Source organism: Balaenoptera borealis (genome assembly GCF_965194805.1).
Source record: "Balaenoptera borealis genome assembly, chromosome: 1".
Classification (NCBI taxonomy): Eukaryota; Metazoa; Chordata; class Mammalia; order Artiodactyla; family Balaenopteridae; genus Balaenoptera; species Balaenoptera borealis.
The window spans coordinates 146,198,630-146,221,500 of NC_138860.1; the positions used below are offsets into that span (position 1 = coordinate 146,198,630).

The window sequence follows — 22,871 nt, forward strand, 5'->3', positions numbered from 1 at the left end:
GCTGACGAAGAGGGACCGTATTTTTGAACTGACTCTTGAGTTCATTCCCTCACTTCTTGCACAGATGCTTGTTAATTCCCTCCGATTCAAGGCACAGCCCTCACCTCTGGGGACGCAGTGCTGCCCTCCAGATTACCGTCCATGGGGAGACAGGTCATAAATAGTCACAGGAGGTGTGGGACCCAATATATAATTACTAATCACGAAAAAGGCAATGAAGGAAAAGAATAGTGTGCTGTGAGCCCGTTATTAGTGTGCCAGTTATTTAATTGGGAGAAAGGTGATATTTGTGATAAGAACTCAAGCAAACAAGAGAGATTCATTGAAGGAATACGAGAATATGTTGAGTCCCAGTGAAGGAAAATTGAAGGAACCCAAGTCAATCTTTAATTTTTCTCCTTGTTTCAGTATGTCTGCTTATCTTACAAACTAATAATCGTTTTCTACAAATGAGCAAATATTGTTATCAAATAACTGAGATCGTTCTCATGGTACTTTGTTTTGTTGGCTACTGATAGTTTCAAGAGCGTCTGCCTGCCTTATGCCTCTACCATCCTATAAGTTCCTCTAAGACATGAATCGAGATTTCTTCTTTTTTTTCTTTCTTACTTTTATTTATTTATTTTTCAGTTGATCCAAAGTACTATGAGCCATTAACGCTCAACACCCAGTTGTGACTGACTGAGTTTTGCGGGTAATAGAACAGTTGGTTGTTGATGGCACGGCCTGGTCCAGGACAAAGAAAAAGTCCATGTTGATTGGCATCTTCTGTCAGCTGAGTGAAGTCGGTGGGTATCCAGCGGTCACGGCAGGCAGTGACATCCGCTGCCTCAGCTGCAGCCTGGGCCCAGAGCCCTCAGCATGCCTGGGTTTGCACTCTGTGACCCGGACACGAGGTGCCTCCGTTCTGGGGTGCAGGATTGTTACACTCTCTCCTCCTTTCCCGGCTGCCCGATTTGCAAGCAGACCATGAGCTCCAGCAGCCCCAGTGACCGTCCGCCTTGGCTCCTGCATGGATAATTTCCCAGGGGACAAGGAGGTTAGCGTACAAGCGGCAGCTTGGATGGTTGAGTGAGGCCCATCCCGCTGCCCTAGAGTGGTCTGCAGTCTCTCCTTGGGGAAATGCCTCCGTGTAGCCAACCCAGACCTCTGTGCTCACTGCCTTGCACTTAATTTGAAACTCCGGATGGAGTGAGAAGAGGCCACTGGGAGCCCATCTCATGAAATTGGAACCTGCGGTTCCACGGAAGATGGATAGCAGAGAGAGGCAGGGAGGCGCGCGTCTCTGGAAGAATGACGCTGAGCCAGTGGAGGATGTGCAGACAGGGAACTCGCCCCAGCTGGAGCTTCACAAAGGCCAGCCAGACACCCCTATGGAAAGGATAGCTGGGCTTTTAAATGAAGGTTTGCAAATCAACCCCACTCAGACTCCAACGATGGGGCCACGGTGGGTGACAGATTCTCTGCACAGAGTATCAGAACACATGCACTGACCATGGGCTGTCTCTAGAAATCCAGTTTATACAATCCCTCTAGCCTGGGGCTGCTGCCTCCTACTGACTCTGTGCCTTTGGACCATCCCATCTCCTCTCTCAGCCTGAGTTTTCACCTCTGTAAAGGAAAAGGGTGGACTGATCCGGTAGGGTTTTCCATCATTATTTTTTCATTACTGTTTTTTTTTTTTTTTTCTTAAATGAAATCTTATATGGGCCCCAGCATGGAAGTCAGATGAAAGTGAAGCTGTTCTATTTGAAGCTGGGTGTCTATCAGGTTTGCCCTGCTCCTCTGGGGCAGCCCCTAGGAGACCCCAAGCTTCCTCAGATCTCAGTGTGAATATCATTGGATTAGATTATCTTCAAGTCCCTTCCAGCTCTGTCATTACACTCCCTGGTGGGGCAGCCACAGAACGGTTCTCTATTTCTCCCACCTCTGTGGCTCGGTCCCTACAGGCAAAGATTTGCGGGGAAAATCCCTCGGGACCTACGACAATGGGTCTCCATGGTGGCCGACTCCCCCGCCTTAGACTTCCTTGCCAGATCGATCTCTGTCTGGCTGAAAGTTTAGTCTGATAGCCCCAAGGCCACCCGAGGTCCATACCCCTCGGGCATGGAACAAGGTTAATGGAACAGCCGGGAGCTGCCTGAAGCTGACAGAATGTAATCATGCAGGAGAAATGGGACTGTGCGGAGGACCCAGCCCTCTGCGCCCTGCCACCCCGCCTTGATCACTGTCATTGTGTCCCCCTTCTCCAGTGCCCATCATGTGTACATGTGACTCAGCATGGCCACCACCAAGCCCAGCACTGGATCATTGGAGAGGCATCTCTAGGTAGTCCACACTCCCTGTTCACTTTGCTCTATGCTCTGTGAACAGGGATCCAAGCAAGTCACTGGCTCTGAGGGCCCTTGACATGCTCTAATTCTAATTACCCAGGCAGAGCTCATGTCTGTCCCTTTAAGCCAGGTCAGCCCAATAACTGTGACCTGGGCCGTACCCTCCCTCTCCACTCCCCAAACTGATAATCAGTGCAATCATCTCAGACCCTCTACCCCCATCCCCCAAATTTCCAGACTCTTAGGATGTAAATTAGTAGAATGTAACAGTTAAGAGCTTGGGTCCTAACATCAGACCACCTGGGTCCAAATCCTGGCTTTGACACTCCCCAGCTAGATGACTCAGCGAGTTATCTCGCCTTCTTTCTGCCCCCATGTCCTCATCTGTGAATTGGGGAGATAATAGTATTGATATTTATCTCATCACATTCTTGGGGGAATAAAGGAGTTCGTGCACATAAAGTGTTGCAATAGTGCCTGGTACAGAATTTGTTGTTCTTTCTGTTCATTGACCTTTGGTCCCTCTGGAAAGTTGCCTGGCCAATGAGGCAAATGGGGGCTGAAACCCAGTCCAAACTCTGCTTGAAAAGTCAAGAAATCCCTGGGTCTGGAGCTGGGCAGTATCAACCCCGAGTGGTTTTCTTTGTTCCTCCCAATTTACCCACCTAACAGGCAGTTCCTTTTTTCAATTCACATGAGGAAACTGTACCAGGCTTGGCCCTGGTCATTGTTCTGCTTGGTTTTTGTTCTCTGCATCCTCCTTCATAAGGACTCTGGAATTCACTCACCATCCTGGCTCACCCCTTTCAGAATTCCTCCTACAGGATACCAGGCAGCTTTTTGGGACCCAATTTGTACTCCCTTCAGCTCACAAAGGAGGGATTTAGATGTGGCACCAACCCAGGACAGATCTTCTACCAACAGGGCTCTATCTTCTTACTTATTAGAATTGAGCTTGCCACACGAGTTAGCTAGTTTAATCCTCAACACAACCTGTGATGTAGGTACTGATATCATCCCCATTTTACAGGGGATGCCCACCCAACATGCCAATTGGCAGCACTGGGATGTGAAGGCCTATTTGACACCAGAGCTATGCTATCCTGCCTCCCATTTAGATCGACTCTCCCAATGAGAAAATTGTAACCCACCGTCATCTCATTTTAAAACCAGGCTCCTATCCCATCTCCACTGTGCTTCAGCAGTTTGTTTTCCAGACTTCTTTTTTCCTTTACATTTTCTTCATTGCAGTTGCCAAATGAGATTGATTTATACATTGATTTGGTAGCCCATATTTCTGCCATCATTCTATGTACCAAGTGTGCATGGAAAATTGGAAGCTTAGGGATTAGAACATGCATAGAGATTCTTGGAGCTCAAAGGGAAACATAGATGAGAAAGACAGGCCCCAGAAAGAAGTAATAATTAACCGGTATCTCAGTAAGTTAGTGAAATAGCTGAGATTCACACCCAGGTCTCTAGACTTCTTCATCTATAAGGGACATGGATTTCTAACCCTCGTTTGAGAACCTTCTTTTCTGATACCAGTTGGTTTGTGCTGCAGCTTAATATGTTTAAACGTTGAAACATTAAACTTTATGTTACTTGCCCCAACCTTGTTTTTAGTCATGACTCCTTGTGCTATAATGACAACTTACTTATCCCTTGTAGTGGGTTGAATTGTGTCCCCCAAAAGATAGGTTGAAGTTCCAACTCCATTACCTGTGAATTTTACCTTATTTGGATATAGGATCTTTGGAGATAGATAAACTCAAGTTAAGATGATGTCATGCTGGATTAGGATAGGTCCTAATCCAATGGCTAGTATTTTTATAAGAGAGAAAACAGAGACATAGAGTGGAGAACACCATGTGAAGACAGAGGCAGAGATTGGAATGGTGCAGCTACAAGCCGAGAAATGCCGGGCATTGCTGACTCATGCCAGAGGCTAGGAGAGAGAACAGATTCTCCCACAGAGCCTCCAGAAGAAAGCAACCTAGCCAGTACACCTGGATTTGGGATTTCTAATCTCCAAAAGTGTGAGACAATAAAGTTCCATTGCTTTAAGCCACCCAGCTTTTGGTAATTTGTTATGGCAGCCCTAGGAAACTAATACATCCCTCCAGAAATGAATCCTGTTGTCCATATACACCCTGGTAAAAAACAGTCCTCATCTGAGAGGGTCCTAATGGCAAGGAGAAAGCATAAAAACCAGTAAATGTAGGGGGTCAGCCATAAAGCTCAGAATGTGTGTTCCTAGAGCAGTGGGCAAGAGGGCATAGAACAGAGAGGCTGGGAACCCCAAAGGTCCTTTCTGTGCTGGCCCCTCTAAGCCGAGATAGGCTAGAACCTGAGTTAGGATGCACGGGTCTTACCCTCTGCCTCCATTTGCTCACAGGCAAGGCCATGGCGACCCAGGGGGCACTGACATGTGCAGCTGGTACCATCGAGGATGGGCTTCCCATTGTTGAAGCAGGGCCCACAGCGGCAGGCATTGAATTCCATCAGGTACTGGTCCAAGGCTCGCCGCAGGTTCTGGCGCTTGGTCTCCAGAGGCCCCAGGTTCGTGTGCCGCAGTAGCTCATGGATGGGCTGCAACTGTGGGCACAAAAAGAACAGAGAGCCCCTCCCTGGGCTCTGTCCAGCTTCCCAGAGCCCAAGAACTGGCCTTCAAGCTTCTGGAAGGCCTGCTACATGCCAGGCACAGAGCCAGACACTCAACTTTATCCAGTTGTATTGTATCTTGGCAGCCACTCTGTGGAGCGAGTACGAAATCCCCCAACCCATGGATGAAGAAGCAGAGGCTCAAAAGTGTTTGAGTGACCAGCTCAGGACCACACAGTGGACCATGCTTAACACCAACCTACTTAACTTTGAAACCTGTGGTCCCAGAGGAAGACAAGAGCCCAGAAGCTATCTGTGCCAACTCATCCACCCCGCTCCAGCACTTTTAGGAATCAGGAAGCGTATAAAGTATTTATATGTTTGTGTGCGTGTGTGTGTCTTTTATTGTCAACCTTCATCGCAGGAATTAACAAAGTCCTTAACGCAGTTGTGTTGCCACTGCTGAGCACTGCCCCTAATGGTGTGAATGTGGTGTTTGCCTGTGTGTATTTGAGGGTGTTGGGGGGATGATGGTGGTGGAGTCATTCACATATGCCCATTCTAGGCAGGACTGTAGTCTAGGGTTTCTTAACCTTGGCACTATTGCATTTCCTGCTGGACAATTCTTTGTTGACAGGGGCAGGCTGGCCTGCGCATTGTAGGGTGTTTAGCAACATTGCTGGCCTCTACGCACTAGATGCCAGTAGCACCTTCTAGTCATGAAAACCAAAACTGTCTCCTGACATTGCCAGATGTCCCCTGGGGCGGGGGGATGGGGGAGTCAACCCCTGGTTGGGAAGTAGTAGATGTAGCAAAGAGCATTGACTCTGGAGCTAGAAAATCTGGCTTCAGATCCCAGCTCTGTAACTTCTAGCTGTGTGATCTCTGTCCCATTACAGGTGAAGACTTCCTTCCTCATCTGTAAAGTGAGAACAATAGTCCTACACTCCAGGTTTATTGTGAGGATTAAAGTTGAGAGATGGGGAAGGCCTGTCACATAGTCAAAGCTAAATAAATGCTGCTCACTTCCCAGCTGTGTGGCCCAGAACTCGTAATTGCCCCCCCCCAAGCCTGAGCCCTGTTATCTATAAAATGGGAATAATAACCTACTTCTTAGAATTCACATGAGGATCTAAAGAAGTATTGAATGTGAGATACCACTGCAAAGAGGAAGAACAGTATAAAATAAAGCACCATTTTTATTAGTTAGAGTGATGATAGTAAAAAAAAAAAAGCCTACATTTTTCAAATTGCATGTATATATGGTTATCTTCAGCATGCTTATAAAGCTATATATTTTAACACATAACCATAAAATGAAATCCCTTTTCTAGATCTCTCGTTTTACAGGAGAGTAACCTGAGGCTCTGAGAGGGGAGGGATTTGCCAAGGTCACAGAGCCATTCAGAGATGGGACTGAGCCCCACTGGAGCAAACTCACTTCTCAAGAATCAGAGGTCAGTAGGGCACTCGCCATGCTTTGAATGGGTTCCTGGAAATGTGTACAGAAAGACCTGTGGCAAACAAACCTTGACCTGTGGCCAGGGGCTGTGCCTGAGGTCACCAGGCTGGTCATGTCAGGACTGGCTGGGCCCCCAGCCAAGGGGAGAAGACCATTACTGGAAGTTCAGGGGATTTGGCCCCCTTGTTAGGAAATCAGTACAGAAAGGGCTGCCCCAGTTAAAGATGACTCTTAGTTCCAGAGAAGTTCCAGAGAAGAAGTTCCATCGGGCAACTTCCCTTTGACCTTCCAGTGGAGGTCAGCACTCAGACCCCCATCTCTCCTTTCTCTTCCCCAAATCCTCATGAAGAGGATTGGGAAGGGCCGTGAAACTTAAAGAGGGAAGAGGGATGGAGAAATGACTCTTAAAATGTTAGAGCTTGAAAAGATATTGGCAACGGTCTTATTCCCATTTTACAAATGAGAGGAAAGATTCAGAGAAGGCAAGTAGTATGATATCAGCACACTATAACATAACATATAACATATAATAATATATACCATAACAGCATCATCACATAGCATGATTCCTATGTTCACTCAATCTAAGCACCTGCCATAAATAGGCATTGCTAAGCTCTGGAATAGGCAAATGAATAAGACTCCACTCTGAGCGCCAGGTTCCAAATAACTCCCTAACTGGCTTCCTCTCCGTGGCCATAGTCTGTCTGTCTGTCTGTCTCTCTCTCCTTCATCCTTCATACCTCTGTGAGCATTTTCCTTTCAAAGCACAGCTCTATCTGTGTCACTCCCCTGCTCTATGACCCGCCAACAGCCTCATGTTTCGAATCCAACCTTCCAGGGGGCATCATGGGTTGCGAAGAGATCATGAACGTTAGCGTCAGTCAGTCTTGGCTCCAGTTGGGCTGTGCCATTTCCCAGCTCTGAGATTTGGCCAGCTAACTCAACCTCCACAAACCTGCTTCCTCAACTGACATTTACTGAGTACTCACTTCTCTCTCCCTAACCTTGGGATGTAACATTTTATTATCCCCATATTACAGAGCAGAAAACGGGGGCTCAGAAAATGAAGTAACCCATCCAAGCTCACACATCAGAAAGGTGGCTGACCCATGAGCCAAACTATATCTTTTTCACCCCATACCCAGGCTCTCTTTCCCAAAAGACAGAATTGGGTCTCCTCCAAATCACGAATGTCAGTCTTCCCCTTGGAAGTTTTGCTCAAGGCAAACAAAGAGCTCACCTCTTGACCATGAAAGTTTATATGTTATTCCTGATAGCAATTTTACAGTTTTGCCCAAATCACTAATAGCCTGATGATAGCAATTTTTAGACCCTATGTGAATTACAGGTGCGTGAAAATGGTCCCTTATTTATTGGAGAAGAAATGCAATCAGAGTTAATCCATCTGACCTCTTTCTTCATAGAGAAGACGGTGTTATAATAGATTTTTACGTTTAACTGTTGGTATATATTTTAAGAGAAGGAATGTATCCACACCTGGGATTTTTAACTATCTATAGAAAATGAGCAAGGTCAGGGAAAATGGACAGGAAAACAATACTATTTTACTTAAAAGCCCAAAATATAACTCTTTTTTCTAATGAACTACCCTTGCATATGAATTGAATAGTGTGACAATACTGGTAGAACAATCCACTTCCTTTGCAGTTTGAATACAATTTTACTTCCTTTGTGGGGTTAGAGATTTAAGGCAAGCTTTCTCAACTTTGGCACTATTGACACTAGGGGCCAGATGTTTCTTTGCTGTGGGCGGCTGTCCTGTGGATTAGGGGGTGTTTAGGAGCATCCCTGGCCTCTACCCACTAGATGCCAGTAGCATCTTCTCAGTTGTGACGATCAAAAATGTCTTCAGACATTGCCAGATGTCTCCTAGGGGAGCAAAATTGACCCCGGTGGCTGGGAACCATGGCTTTAAGGCAGGTGCTAGGACAGAGGGAAGAGAAAACTGGACATTAAGTCCAAAGGTCTGGGATCCAGGTACTGCCACATATGAGCTCTGTGACCTGAAACAATTCACTTGATGACTTGGAGCCTCAGTTTCCTAATTTTTCAATGGGGAGAATCCCATCTGTGCCAGAGGTCATTGTGATGAGATCACGTAGAGCAGGGGCAGCAAACTATAGCTAGAAATCATACTCAGCCCACGGCTTGTTTCTGTATGGCCTTTGAGCTAAGAATGATTTTTACATTTTTACAAGATTATAAAAAAAAAAAATGTAGAAGAAGAAGAACTTGTATGAAAGGGACTGTATGTGGCCCACAAAGCCTAAAATATTTACTCTCTGGTCCTTTACAGAAAAAGTTTACCAACCTCCAACTTAACAGATGTGATTTTTAAAGTCTTTTATGTATGTGAGTTATTATTTCTATAAGGTGGCTTAATCCTGAAGAAATTCTGGGGCTACGAGTGTAAAACTAGGCCCTGACCGGATAGTAAGCTTGTGATCCCAGCTCTCCTGTGGCCTGAGTCTAGAGTCACGTATCCCTGTAGTCAGACGGGGAAGGCCACCAGCTCAGTGTGCCGTTACATTTAATCTTGTTCTCTGATGGGCTTATAATAAGAAATATGAAATGATCTGGTCTGCTTCACTTTCATTCCTCGTGAACGTAGAGTTTCTTCAACTGCAAAAAGACTTACCTCAAAATCAATAACAGCAGGATTATACTTTAATGACCTCCCCCAGGAACGGTACGTAACGATGCTCCTTTCTTGTGTCAAGCCACCTCCCCAGCCAGAGCTGCCACCTTGCACCAGAGAAATGATGTCTTCCACACCCACTGTCTTCTTGTCACCGACTGCCATCGAGAGAATAACCACATTAGCTCATTTCCTAAAATGCCAAGCTCTGCTAATGAGATTTGGAACAGAGTTTAAGTGCTCTCCTTAGAGCTGTCTCCCATTCTTCTACCTTGCTCGGTTAACTAGCAGGGCAAGGCAGAAAAGAAGCACCAAGACTTGGAAATAGACCCATCCTTTGGATTAGAGCAGACACTGGGAAGACAGCCCAACCCAACATGGAGGAGGGAGAAGATGGGAAAATGGATGATGATTCATTCATTCATTTATTCAGATATTTATGTCAAATGTTTACTTGGTACCTGCTATATGCCAGATAAGTTCAATCAAATATTGTAAGTGCTATGACAGATTTCTCTTTCAGTAGGGGTGCAGAGAAACATGTGGTCAGATCTATAGTAGCAGTGGGGAGGTGGTCAGGAAAAAAGGTGAGTTATCTAGAAGAATGGATAAATCTTGGCAGGTAAGTGGAAGGAGGAGGGAAGGGCATCAGAGAGAAGGATTTGACCTAAGGCCCTGAGACATTAGTAGCCCAATGCAATGTGAGTAACTTGAACCTCATGTACTGATCCATTGTACTATAAACTATTTTGTCATCCCTGCATCCTCTGTGTCTCCCACCTGGAAAAAATTACTCAATACAGGTTGAATGAATGAATGAATACATGAACACTCGTAGTGACCTGTGTGGGAGATGTTAGAAAATATTCTTGTACAGTCTTTCTCTAATAATTATTCTTTGAGCTTGGACTTGGTAACCACATTTTTCTCTCTCAGCAAACTTGTTTCCTCCCTCTGGACTGTACCTCATGGGACTTTATCTCAACAGTCGGCTTTCCAGGTTCCATCTGCACATTCCTTTCATCTCAGCTCTTACTTAGATCTTTGTCTAGCGCTTGAAATCTAGAAGGGTGCACCATACGAAGTCAAGTATTTCTAAGGTGATCTCAGCCCATGCAGAATTCAAACTAAGGCCACTACAGGTCATTGGTTTGGGGTGTTCAGCAGATATGCAGTATGACCATTGACTGAAATGGAATCAGTTGGTGGTGGGGGGGGAATAGTGTACATGCCCCGATTTTGTGTCCAAGGGAAAATCTGGCTTCTCTTTTTGGGAAGCCCATTACTAAATACTTGCCCATTTTGCCACCTCCAAATTTTTTACAAGCTTCTCCTGATAAACGTCCTCCAATTTGTGTTGTATCTGTATAGTCATAGTCGATGCCAAAAGAGCCTCCAAAGCATGTCTTGATATCATTGCTGGTAACACCTGCAATAGGGGGTAGAGAAACATAGAATGCTGAGATGCTGAAAGACCGTAAATACGGTACAACCAGCTCATGGTAGTAGCTCACAGCTCACTAGCTCACAGTAGTAAAAGCTAGCTTCTGTTTTGCAGTCTAAGAGATCTGGGTTGAAATCCCAGTTCTTTAACCCAGTTTCAGTGTTCTCTTCTCTCTGGTTCCAGTGCAAATATTCTTGAAACGAGAAGGAATATGTATTGCACACACTAGTTGGTCAAAAGTGCTTGTTCCCTTTCCTTTGCACATTCTCCACGGAGCCTCCTTGAGACAGTGATTCTGTCTCATCCATCTCCATATACCCCTGTGCCTAGCACAGTGCCTGGCCCAAGATTGGCACCAATTTTGCATTTGTTGCCCCTTCCTCTCTCCTTTTTCACCAGCTTTCTAAAGTCTACTCAAGCTCCAATTCAAATATCATTTCTTCCATGAAGCATTTTTGGATCAGAACACTTCCCTGTTTCTTCAGAGCTACGCATGTGCTTTGTTTAGGTCTGACTGATCATATGTGTCCCAATTCTTTTTGCCGAGGTCCTCTTTGCACCCCAGAGAGGCCAGAGTGCTGTCAGAAGATGGATAGATCTCCCTGGGGAGGCTGCTTGACTTCTGGCCCCATGAGAACTGTGAGGCGCACATTAATTTTCTCTGTCTCCATCTGAGGAGTTGCTGAGGAATCTGCATTTTGCAGATGAGGAACATAATTCTCAAAGGAATAACAGCATTTTCCCCCGATCCCACAGCCTGTAGGTGAACAGAGCTAGGTTTCCAACCCTTGGTCAGCTGGCAAGATAAGGGTAGCAAAGCAGACTGGAGCAAGATATTGACCATTGCTGCAGAGGTCAGCTCCCTCTGTAGCTAAAGTCTTCTGAAGGTTGTGAACTGGAGTTTGCATTGGCAACATGTCATTACTTTTCACTGCAACTATACAATAATTATGACCAGTCAGTGTCTTATTCTGGCAACAACAAAGGAAAAATAATTTAGGTTGTAATTCAGTTAAGCTAAGGATTAGATTCAATATTTTTAAGGGAGTATCAGGCAGCAAGTTTACCTGCCGGCCTTCGCATGAAACTGCAGACTCTATGGGGTCAAGGACTGGCATCTTATTCACCACTCTCTTGTCGGCCTAGCAGCACGATGTCTGCCATGGGGGCGGAGCTCAGTGAGTATTCTCAGAAAAAATGATTGATGAATGAAAAAAAATGGGTGAATAAATGAATGCCAAGAGTCCTTTGGTAAGGGCTTCTAATGGAAAGAATCTTACAAGTCAGGAATCCTGAATTTAAATCCCAGCCACTCAGATGAATGGATAAAGAAATTATTATAGATATAATTATATATATGTATATATAATTTTTATATGTAATTTTAATATATATTATTATATATAATATATAAATAAAATAGATAATAATTATATATAATAAATATATAATTATTATATATAAAATTGTGTGTATATATGTATATACTCTCTATATATCCCACATATATACCCTATATATATATTCCACATATATACCCTATATATATATATCACATATATATATCCCATTTATATATAAAATAATTATTCAGCCTTAAAACATAAAGAGATCCTGCCATTTGTGACAACATGGGTGAAACTTGAAGACATTATGCTAAGTGAAATAAGCCATACACAAAAAGGAAAAAAAACTGCCTGATCTTACTTATACGTGAACTCTACAAAAGTCAAATATATAGAAGCAGAGAGGAGAACGGTGGTTGCCCGGGGTGAGGAGGTGGGGGAAAAGGGGAGATGCTGCATGAACTTGTAGTCATGTAGGAGGAATAAGCCTAGAGATCTAATGTACAGCCTGATGTCTACAGCTGATATCAATAATATTGTATTGAATACTGGAAATTTGCAAATGGAGTAGATTGCAGGTACTCTCGTCATACACACGTAACTATGTGAGTAGAAGATATGTTAATTAGCTTGACTGTAATAGTCATTTCACTTTATATGTATCAAATCATCATGCTATATACCTTAAATATATACACATTTTATTTTTCTTAAAAAGTAAAACAAAACGCGTCCCAGGCCCTGACACCCTGTATGAGCTTAGAAAAGGCCCATGATCTCAGTGGGCCTCCGTTTCCCGTTTATGGAGAGAAAGGGTTGGACTTGCTCATCCTGAGACCCCTTTCGGCTGCAGCCCTCTGTGCCTCTGAGCACAGCAGTTTCTGAATAACTCCGAGCTGAGAGTGCCTGGGAGAATTGATGCTTTAAGCACCAGCACTCAGCGCCAAGCACAGAGTTTCTTCTGCCATTTCCGTTCAAGTACTTTTAATTTTTAATGTACTACTAATTGAGGAAGATTTAGCATATTTAATTGTTTTGATTAAAAAATGCTTCAACAGTGATAAACAAAAGTGGATGAAAGGAATTCACGGGCAGAAGCCAGAGTGATTACGTAGGTGAGTGGTGTAGTGCTGCCCAATTAAAGTGACGGGGCGGGCCGATTAGCGGGGGCTGGAGAATGCCTGTGGAGTGACTATGCTCATGAAGGGTCTGCAGACAGCCTGCCACGCGCTACTTGGAGAAGAGAGTTCCAGCTTGATTTCAGCAGCACGGCTTGACTGTAAAGAATCGCGTCCCGTGGACCCTGAAGGAGAGTACCAGCCAGCAAGGGGAGGTCTGTGACTTAAGAATCATACGACATGAGGGCTAAATTATCTTTAGTCACCTACCCCATACTTCTCATGTTTAGTTGTGTTGCCCTTGGTTCATAAAGATTAATTATCTTGCCCAAAACCACATAGCTAAAAAGAACAGTGGAGATGAGATTCAAACTCGTCTTTCTTGCTTAGAAGAATTAGCTAATTCTATTTATTGCATCAGACTAAATTCTGCTGAAAAATTTAGTAAGCATCTGCTATGTACCATCTCAGGCATACTGTGTGTTGGACAAGGTAGACACTGTGAGAATAAAACTAGTATGAATATGATGCATATCTAAATTACAAGGTTCTGGCCTTGAGAAGCTAGCAGGTGTGGGGCAATATAGTAAATGGAGACGGATTTGGATCCCAAGAGTTGCTTATTTCGTGGAAGACAATTTTTCCACGGATGGGGTGGGGGGATGGTTTTAGGATGATTCAAGTGCATTACCTTTATTGTGCACTTTAGTTCTATCATTATTACATTGTACTATCTAATGAAATAATTAACACAACTCACCATAATGCTGACAGGAGGCGGAGCTCAGGCAGTAATGCTAGCGATGGGGAGCAGCTGTAAATACAGATGAAGCTTCACTCCCTCGCCCACCACTCACCTCCTGCTGTGCGGCCTGGTTCCTAACAGGCCATGGACCGGTACCAGGCCATGGCCCGGGAGTTGGGGATCCCCGGACTACAGGACCAGGTGGTGCTCTGCCAGGGCTCCACCCCATCCCATCAGCTCCTTAGATGTCAGCTTTGGACCAGCTCAAACTGGCGTTTGTTTTAGACTTTCGTGCTCAGTAAACAGGAGTTGATGTTTGCTGAACCTGGCTATGTATTGAGATCATCTGGAGGGCTTATTAAAAACACAGGTTCCTGAGCCCCACCTCTATCAATTCTGATTCTGTATTTCTGAGTAATCAGCAACCTGTATTTTAAATAAGTATCCCAGATGAAGCCTATGCAGTGCATCTGGGATGAGATACTGAGTACCACGGTCCTACAGAGAACCTCTGGTGGCCTGTCACAAAGCCGGCCTCCATACTATCCTAGTCAATGCCTTTGTCAATGCCTTGGATATGGACTTAGCAGCCACGCTCACCGTATCTACCCAGAGGAAGAAAAAGAATCAGGGTCCAAAAAGCCCTCAGAGGGCTGATGGACAGACAGACCAAGCATAGCAAGATGAGACTCAGTTGGAAAAGTTGTGACATCCTGTCCTGGGGATAAAATACCAAGTGCATGAGCACAGTAAGGAAGAGAGCCAGCTTAGCAGGAGAACAAGAGAAAAGGCCCAAGAGTTTTAGATCACTTTCAGCTCAGTAAGGCAATGAAGCCAGGTGAAAATTATACTCAATAAAGTAAAGGCGGGGATAATCTCATTCCCTCTGCGCAGGTTAGAGAAAGCCGGGACCTGGTGCCAAGTTCTGGGAGCCACACTTTTAAAAGGAAATAAGAAAACAGAACATTCATTGGACATCATCCAACCTTTGAAAGGAAGGAAATCCTGCCATGTGCAACAACGTGGATGAACCTGGCGGACATTATGCTAAGTGAAAGAAGCCAGTCACAGAAGGACAAATACTGCATGATCCCACTTAATATGAGGTATGTAAAGTAGTCAAACTCATGGAAGCAGAGCATAGAATTGTGGTTGCTTGGGGTTGGGAGAGGATGAGGAATTGCTAATCAACGGGCATCAAATCTCAACTACGCAAGATGAGTAAGTTCTGGAGATCTGCCAGAATATTGTCCCTATAGTGAAGGATTCGGTATTGTACCCTTAAACATGTGTTACAAGATTAGATCTCATGTTAAGTGTTTTTACCACAATAAGATTTAATAGAAGAAAATGGGGAATGATTGAATGAGAATGAGCATGAGGGTGAAGAAATTTAAAGCCAAATCCTTTTGGGAATATTTGAGGGGATGTAGGATGTTTACCTGAACAAGAAAGGAGAGGTTTCTCCTTAAGAGAGGTCAGTAGAATTAGATTCAGCTCTCCAGAGGGTTGTCTTGAGGAAGAGGAATTAGGCTTGTTTGTGTGGTCACAAGGGCAAGAACTAGGACCAAAAGGGCAGATGCTACAGGGAGATAGATTTAGGCTCAACCTAAGGTAAATCACCGCAACACTCAGAGGCCAAAGAGATAGGAGTTATTTCATGAGGCAGTGAGCTCCCCATATCTGGAGGGTCCCAAGCAGAAGCTAGCTGTTTGCCTGTGAGTAGAAGCGTTTGCAGAATTGACGAGATGTCTTTTAAGAACTCCTCTAAAGCCAAGATTCTGAAACTTTAAGAAACACACCAGAACACCTGAGGAGCATTTGAGATAACTTGGGTATGTCCTTAATGATTTCTTATCGTGTTCCAGGTATCTGGGAAGTAAAGAGGGCTAAAGGGAGCGTTTGCTGTCAGTGAGCCTACAGCCCAGTGTGGAGACATGGACAGGTAAGCTGATAGTTCTTGTACTGTGTCATGAGGACTTTGAGGGAAGGCAGCAAGCTCGGGGCAGTCTTCCTTAGGGGGTCAGAGGAAGGATACCAGAGGCAAGTGTGAAAGGATGAGTAGGGATTAGGCAGACAAAGTGGAGAACATTGAGAGCAAAGGGAGGCCACGTGAAGCCTTGTGTCCCCAGCAGCGAGTCTGCTCAGAAAGGCCAACATGGTCTGAACTCCAGAGTGGAAAGGAAGGAGATGCAAATCAGCCAAGGAAGTCCTGGGAGACCCTTGGGGTCCTTCCCACTCTAGTCTGGTCCCCAGAGGAGCTGCTGTGCCCACCTGGCAGGCCAGGAGCCCGGGGGACACGTCTCTGGCCACCCTGTCTACTGCTTGTTTCACACCTGGTCTGGGCTGTGGTGCAGGTGTGAGAGCTGTCTTCACACCTCCGTGGAGATACTGCATCCACGTGGCTCTGAGGCAGAGCCAGGCAGCCTTATTTCTGAGGTGCCAGAATCAGCAAGTCTCTGTCATTCCTCAGATGACAAGCATCAGGTGGAAAACAGCAGGTGTAATGCATTATTTATCTCTGTGCAACAAACAGATGCCATTCACGTTGCTGTGATCTCTGTGCTATGTTGCTCTGCTATGTTGGTTGCCCTCAAAGACAACCTCAGAAGGGAAAGGAAGAATCATATAGCCTATTTCATGCCATAACATTGGAAAAGATGATTGTTTAATCTGTGACTGGATGAGCTGGGAAGTGTTGGCTAACTTCCCTGCCCCCTAGGTGCTTCTGTGTATCCATTAAAACGCATGCTTCTCCAGCTAGAGGGGTGGGATAGGGAGGGTGGGAGGGAGACTCAAGAGGGAGGGGATATGGGGATATATGTATACATATAGCTGATTCACTTTGTTATACAGCAGAAACTAACACAGCACTGTAAAGCAATTATACTCCAATAAAAATGTTAAAAAAAAAATGCATGTTTTTTCCCAACCACCTGAGAATAATAGTACAAGTACCTCTGTGCCTTTGCATATGCTGTTCCCTCTGACTAGAAAGTTCCCTTACCTCCTTCACTGAGTTTCTCCCACTCAGCTCTAGAAAACATTCCCTCATTCACAAGGGCCCTATATCTATGTCCCCGCAGTATCCCTGTGTGTCCTTCATGGTATCAGCATGCTTCCCTAGAGCATAGTATTTAGCACACTATAGTAATTGTCAATTTCTTGGTCTGTTCTTCCAATTATCCTGCAAACTTATAAAGTCGTCTCTTGGGTTTGCAAGGCTCAGCATGTAACAAGCCCCCAGAAGTGCTCAGGGATGGGCTGATTCCAACCCATCTAGACAATACCTCTAAAATGTTTTGAGAGTCACAGGTCTTCTTTTGGTTGACGATATAAATCATATCTTTGTAATATCTCATGCTTGATTAAGAGTTGATATTTTATAAAGCTCTTTCATCTGCATTATCTCATTGGAGGCTCACCATGGGGCTGGGAGGATTTACTCCTTTTGCAGGCAATCTGAGGTTGGAGAAGGCAGGAACTGTGGTGGTTAAGTGTGTGAACTCTGGAGCCAGAGTTCTACCCTTCACTGGGAGTGTGGCTTTGGATGAGTGATTGAACCTCTTTGTGCCTCATGTTCCCCATTTGAAAATGGAGGTGAAAATGGTTTCTATACATGAGTCTCTAAAACTGGTGTCTGGTACAATTAAGTGTTCAACAAATCTTATTAGTTGTTGCTATGATTGTTAGGTAACTTGCCCAAAGTTCCATGACTAACAAGCCCAAGAATCGGGGCTTGATGCAAGGTGTGCCGTATCCAAACTCGGGGCCCGCTCCATCCATCTCATCAAGCCAGTCTTACTCTGCAGGAAACGGTTCATCATGGGCCATGAGTAGCAGTGGCCTCCCCAAACCCCTCATTCCACAAAGCAGCTCAGAAAAAGGAATCCATGCTCCCAATGGGCAATGCTGGGGCTGTGATCTCAGGTCTCCCTCCCCCTGATAAAGGGCTACCTTCAGGGACTCTGACCCACTAGATGATTTTGATCATGATGGGAGGCAGTAGTATAGCTGAGGGCCAGGCTCTGAAATGGAAACTGCCTGTGGTGGAAATTTCCATGCTCACTTTCTGTCTGAACCTCCCTGTATCACAGTTATCGCATCTATAACATGGGAATTTTAACACTGTCTACCTCATAGGGTTGCTCTGAGGGTTAAATGAGTTAATCCATGCCATGTACAGTGTTTAGGATAGTCCCTGGCTTGAAACTAGCAATAATGGTCAAGTATTACTATTATTACTGCTGCCAGAAATGCCACAGCATACCTAGACTGGGCTGTTGGTTCCTGATTCTGAACTGGAAAAATCGGAGAATACGGGAGGCTGAGGAGTTTGTGAACACCAATTTTCTTAGTCAACTTCTCTGCAGGATAAACTGTACTGTTAACTGAGAGGGAGTGAATGAAGAAGATGGAGGGAACATCCACATTATGTGCTGGGCAAAGATCTTCCAGGCATTATTTAATATTCACACATCATTCCACAGAAAGTACAATTATTCCCATTTTAGAGATGAGCAAATCAAGGCTTAGATAGTTTCAGTCACTTGCCCAAAATGATACAATAAGTAAATAGTAGAACGGGATTGAACCAAGGTCTGTGTCCAAAGCCCATTTTCTCCTTGCCACATTATATCACTTAGGGAGAGGGAGCTAAGGGTGGCCCTGGGAGTAATTTTGACATTATCACACCTTTTTCTCCTTTCAGGCTGAGGCTGTTTTCAGTGATAGAGGTGGAAAGTCAAAATCAGGACAAATTCAGGAGGATGGTGCTGAGAATCTCAGTTCCATGTGTATGCAAGTTACTTAAGGGGGGTGGGGAGAGAGCCAAGACACCAGGAATCTGTCAGTCAGTCAATACCATCCATCACCGTGAAGCCTGGTTGTCATGGTAACTGGGGATAAAGCCTGGAGCTTGTTAGAATCTAGTGCCTGTCTGTTCAGGATGATTGGTTGGTTAGCAGACACAGCAAAAGACCTTTTGGGCCAGCCCAGACTACTTAGCCATGAATATAAGACCCTTCACAATCAGGTTCCTGCCCACCTCACCATCCTCACTGTTCAGTCCAGCTGAGACTCTTTAGAAATCCACCCCTGATTCTTCAGAGTGTAAGAGAAGCTCCAGAGGAGGCCCAGCACCTATGGGTTTAGATTCTGAACCAGCCCCGCTAGAAAGACACTGAGCCTCTACTGTGAGTCAGCCTCAGCCTGTGGACAAAACTCCAGACACACATCATTCACAAGATGCACTATGGCAACAGGCAGTTGTAATAGTGTGATATACATAGAGCTATGTCCTGGGTACACTGAAGTATTGGGTCGGCCAAAAAGTACGTTCGAGTTTTTCCATAAGATGTTATGGAAAAACCCGAATGAAATTTTTGGGCGACCCAATACCTAAGACAGGTTCCCAACCTGGAACTGGGGAGACAGAGAGACTGTCTGGAAAACCCTATCTGAGCAGAGACCAAAGATGAAGAAGCATTAGCCAGGTGAAGAAGAGAGGGGGAGGAGAGGGGGGCAGAGTTCTAGGTAGAAGGAACAGCAGCAAGAAGAAAGTGAGTATGATTAAGTCAAGGGACCAGCATTTAGCTCCGTACAGCCTAGCCCCGCAGTAAGCAGTGGGCTGGAGGGTAGAGCAGGACCAGCGCATGCTCTCTTGAATGCTGCGCATTTGTCCGGCGGCAGGGACCCTCCTGTCTCAATGTTCACCTTTGCATGCCTCCAGCAGCTTGCCCTTCTGCAGTTTGTCGTCCTCTCTGTGGCTCCCTGGAGGCCAACACTGACTCCATTTCCAGGTTACTGATATCAGCACTCGTCCTGCCATAACCCAACCACTGGATTGTTCTCATGTATGCACCGGCCTCAGGGGCAAGCCCTCTACAAAGAGTCTGGCCTTTGGGTGAATCACTCATCTCCTACTACTCACCCTCACCACTTGCTGCTTCAGCCACTCCCATGCAACTCTCTCCTCTTAGAAAGCTCCAGCTGCGTTCTCCACCAGGCAAGCTCCTACTCCTACTAACTTCAGAAGATCAGGTGTGAATGTCTCTGGAGTCTAGAAAATGGGAGGGGAAGAAAGGGTGGGTTGCTCCCTCCTTTGTGCTTCTACCGTATTTATTTCTAGTCAAGCATTCATCGCATTGTATTATTCTTAGCCCCCAACTGACTGCACATTTCTCCAGGGCGGGGATCTGTGTGTTTCACTCCTGTGTCCCTGGAGATTATGGGTTCTCTCTGAGTATTTACTAGATGAGTGGATGGATGGATGGATGGATGGGTGGAGATTAGATTATGAGAAGGGTTTTCCTCGGAGACTGTTTCCTGCCTGCTACTTTGGGTAAGAAGGGAAAATGCTCTGCTTAGGACCTTCCTGAAAGGGAATTATAAGCAAACAACATCAATAATATATAAATGTGATGGAATGTATGAAAAATTCGAGGGACTTAATTTATACACCCATCTCATCCCAATTACTCTCCATACACAGCTTGATCATCTGGGCTGCCTTTGTCTCATTCTACTAAAGGAATAGAAAACACATAGCTCAGGGGCCCTTAATCCCTGCTCAGACCCTTTAGGAATCCACCCCTGACTCTCCAGAGTGTAAGGAAAGTTCCAGAGGATGCCCAGGATTGGTGGGCTTGGATTCTGAACTACCCCAGCCAGAAAGATACTGAGGCTGTACCATGGGTCAGCCTCTGCCTCGGATAGACATCACTAATTGATCACAGTACTTTCTGCCTGAGCCCATATCTGGTGTCACAGTCCTCAACTCAGTGGTCCCGGTAGCATTTGCTATTAAAACCACCTGCCATTGGTGGCTTAGATACATTTTCTGGCCTATAGGTCTTTAAGTTTCGCTTTATTGAGTGCCATGGGTGCCAGCACACCATGCTTGTTCTTGGCTCTGTGAATGTACCTAAGCTTCAGAACAGACCATCACAAGCTGGTCAGTTTAACCTTTAACAGTTCTCTGTGACAATTCCCAGTCAAGGGTCAAGCTGACCCAATATTGCCCTTAGAAGTGAATATTGAGTATAATACTCTGTTAGGTATTTCAAAAACCTGATTTAACCACTTTCAAAGCTATCACAAGCAGTTTAATAGTTTTTTAAAAAAGAAAATAAGTGAAATAAATATCCAGAGGTACCACAAGAAGCACTGAACTGGGAATTAGAAATCCTCATTTCAAACCTTACTCTGCTTCTAACCAGTGGTGTCACCTTGGATGTGTCATTTATCTTTCAGTGCCTCGTTTTCATCATTTGTAAAATGGGTACAGCCATAAAACACAGCTCAAAGCATTGCCAGGAAACTTAAATGGAATGAGATGCATGTAAGAACTCAGTATGCTGCCTGCCACAGAGTTAGAACTCAGTGAATGCTTGCTTTTTTCATCTTCATTTAGATAAGCTGTTTCATTACATGAGACTTCACACACCTATCTTGGCAGTTATTACTCACATCTGCCTCTACCTTTCCCCCTTGACCACCTTCCTGTGATGGTTAATTTTATGTGTCAGTTTGACTGGGCCAAGGTGTCCAGATACTTGGTCAACATTATTTTGGGTGTTCCTGTGAGGGTGTTTTTGGATGAGATTAACATTTAAATCGGTAACCTGAGTAAAGCAGATTGCCCTCCCTAAAGTGGATGGATTTCATTCAACCAGTAGAAGTTCTGAATAGACAAAAATCTTACCTTCCCCCGAGTAAGAGAGGATTCTTCCTGCCTGACTGCCTTGAGCTGGAAAATTGGCTTTTTTCTTGCCTTCGGACTCAAACTAAAACATCAGCTCTTTCTGGGTCTCAAGCCTGCCAACCTTCAGACTGGGACTGCACCCTCAGCTCCCCTGATTCTCAGGCCTTTGAAATCAGACTGGAACTAAACCATTAACTCCCCTGGGTCCACAGTTTGCCAAATGCAGATCTTGGGACTTGTCAGGCTCCATAGTTATGTGAGCCAATTTTTTATAAGAAATCTCTTTACATATATATGTAAAGTATATGGAGAACCCCAACTAATATACTTCCTAATGCCTTCATTATGGCTATTGATGATTTTCCCTTTATTTAAAGTGGTTAGATACATGTCCACAGTCAGTGGAGCACACTGGGTTAAGACAGTGTGTCTAATGCTTTTTTGACTGCCCCCAAAAGTAAGCAATACATTTTAGATCATGATCCAGCCCACTTACATCCGGCTAAAATAAGTTCCAATACTTAACCATACTTTGTGTGATGCTCTCTGATGATTTCCCTCTTATTGTATTCTATTTCATTTTGTTAAATGCTGGTCATGACCCACTAAATTTCTCTTACAATCTGCTAATGGGCTGTGGCGTGCAGTTTGAAAAATCCTAGGTAAAACATCTCTGAGGCATTACAACATGATGGTTAACATCACAGGTTCTCACGTTGACTTCTGGCTCCACCCATAATAACAAGATGACCTTGACCTTGCACAAGTTATTTAACATTGCTGAGTTTCAGTTCTTCATTTGTAAATTGGGGATTATAGTATTCTCTTCCTCGGTCTTTCCTGAGGATTAAATGAGATAGTGCATTTAAAGTGCCTAACTCAGTGTCTGCCACATAATGAAATGTTCATTAACTGTTGACCATCTTACCAGTGCTGCTAGAGTCTAGGCCCCTGGAATATAGTATCAGAATGAATGACAGAAGTGTGGGGAAATGGTGCGGGACAATACATAAACTCTACATCACAAGACCTTAGTTCAAAACTAACTGAATCATGTTGAGCCATTTACTTTGGGTCTTTGGACCTCAGCTTTCTCTCTATTAAATTGGGAAAAATAATAATACAATTCCTCATAAGCTATTATGAAGATCATCTTCAATACCAGATGTGAATGATTATATTTTACCAACATTAGGAGTTTTTATATGTAAATATATTTTATTAGAACCAGTTAATTCTAAGTACAGTGAGTAAAAAGATAATTTGTTAATTCATTTTAGGTAGTAATCAATTTGGTTGTCCTTTAATAAGTCATCCCTGACTATAATCAGATGATTATAACAGAGAAACCCCATTACCTTCTATATGAGATAAGAGGATCCATGTTGGTATCTAGACAGTGCTTACCATGTTATGTGTGCTTAATAAATGTTGAATGAAAAACTGAAGGAA

At 44.5% G+C, this 22,871-nt stretch overlaps 1 protein-coding gene across 1 annotated transcript in view; it reads right to left on the bottom strand.

Moving 5' to 3' along the window:
* Positions 1-725: 725 nt before the first annotated feature.
* Positions 726-22,871, bottom strand: part of C8A (complement C8 alpha chain) — a 65,770-nt gene continuing 43,624 nt past the window's right edge. Inside the window, exons 8-11 of the mRNA XM_082357600.1 lie at positions 10,359-10,490; positions 9,062-9,219; positions 4,709-4,931; positions 726-1,008 (exon numbers count right to left, since the gene is read on the bottom strand). Coding sequence (XP_082213726.1) covers positions 857-1,008; positions 4,709-4,931; positions 9,062-9,219; positions 10,359-10,490 — 665 coding nt within the window. The 3' untranslated portion in view covers positions 726-856. The remainder of the gene's footprint in view (positions 1,009-4,708; positions 4,932-9,061; positions 9,220-10,358; positions 10,491-22,871) is intronic.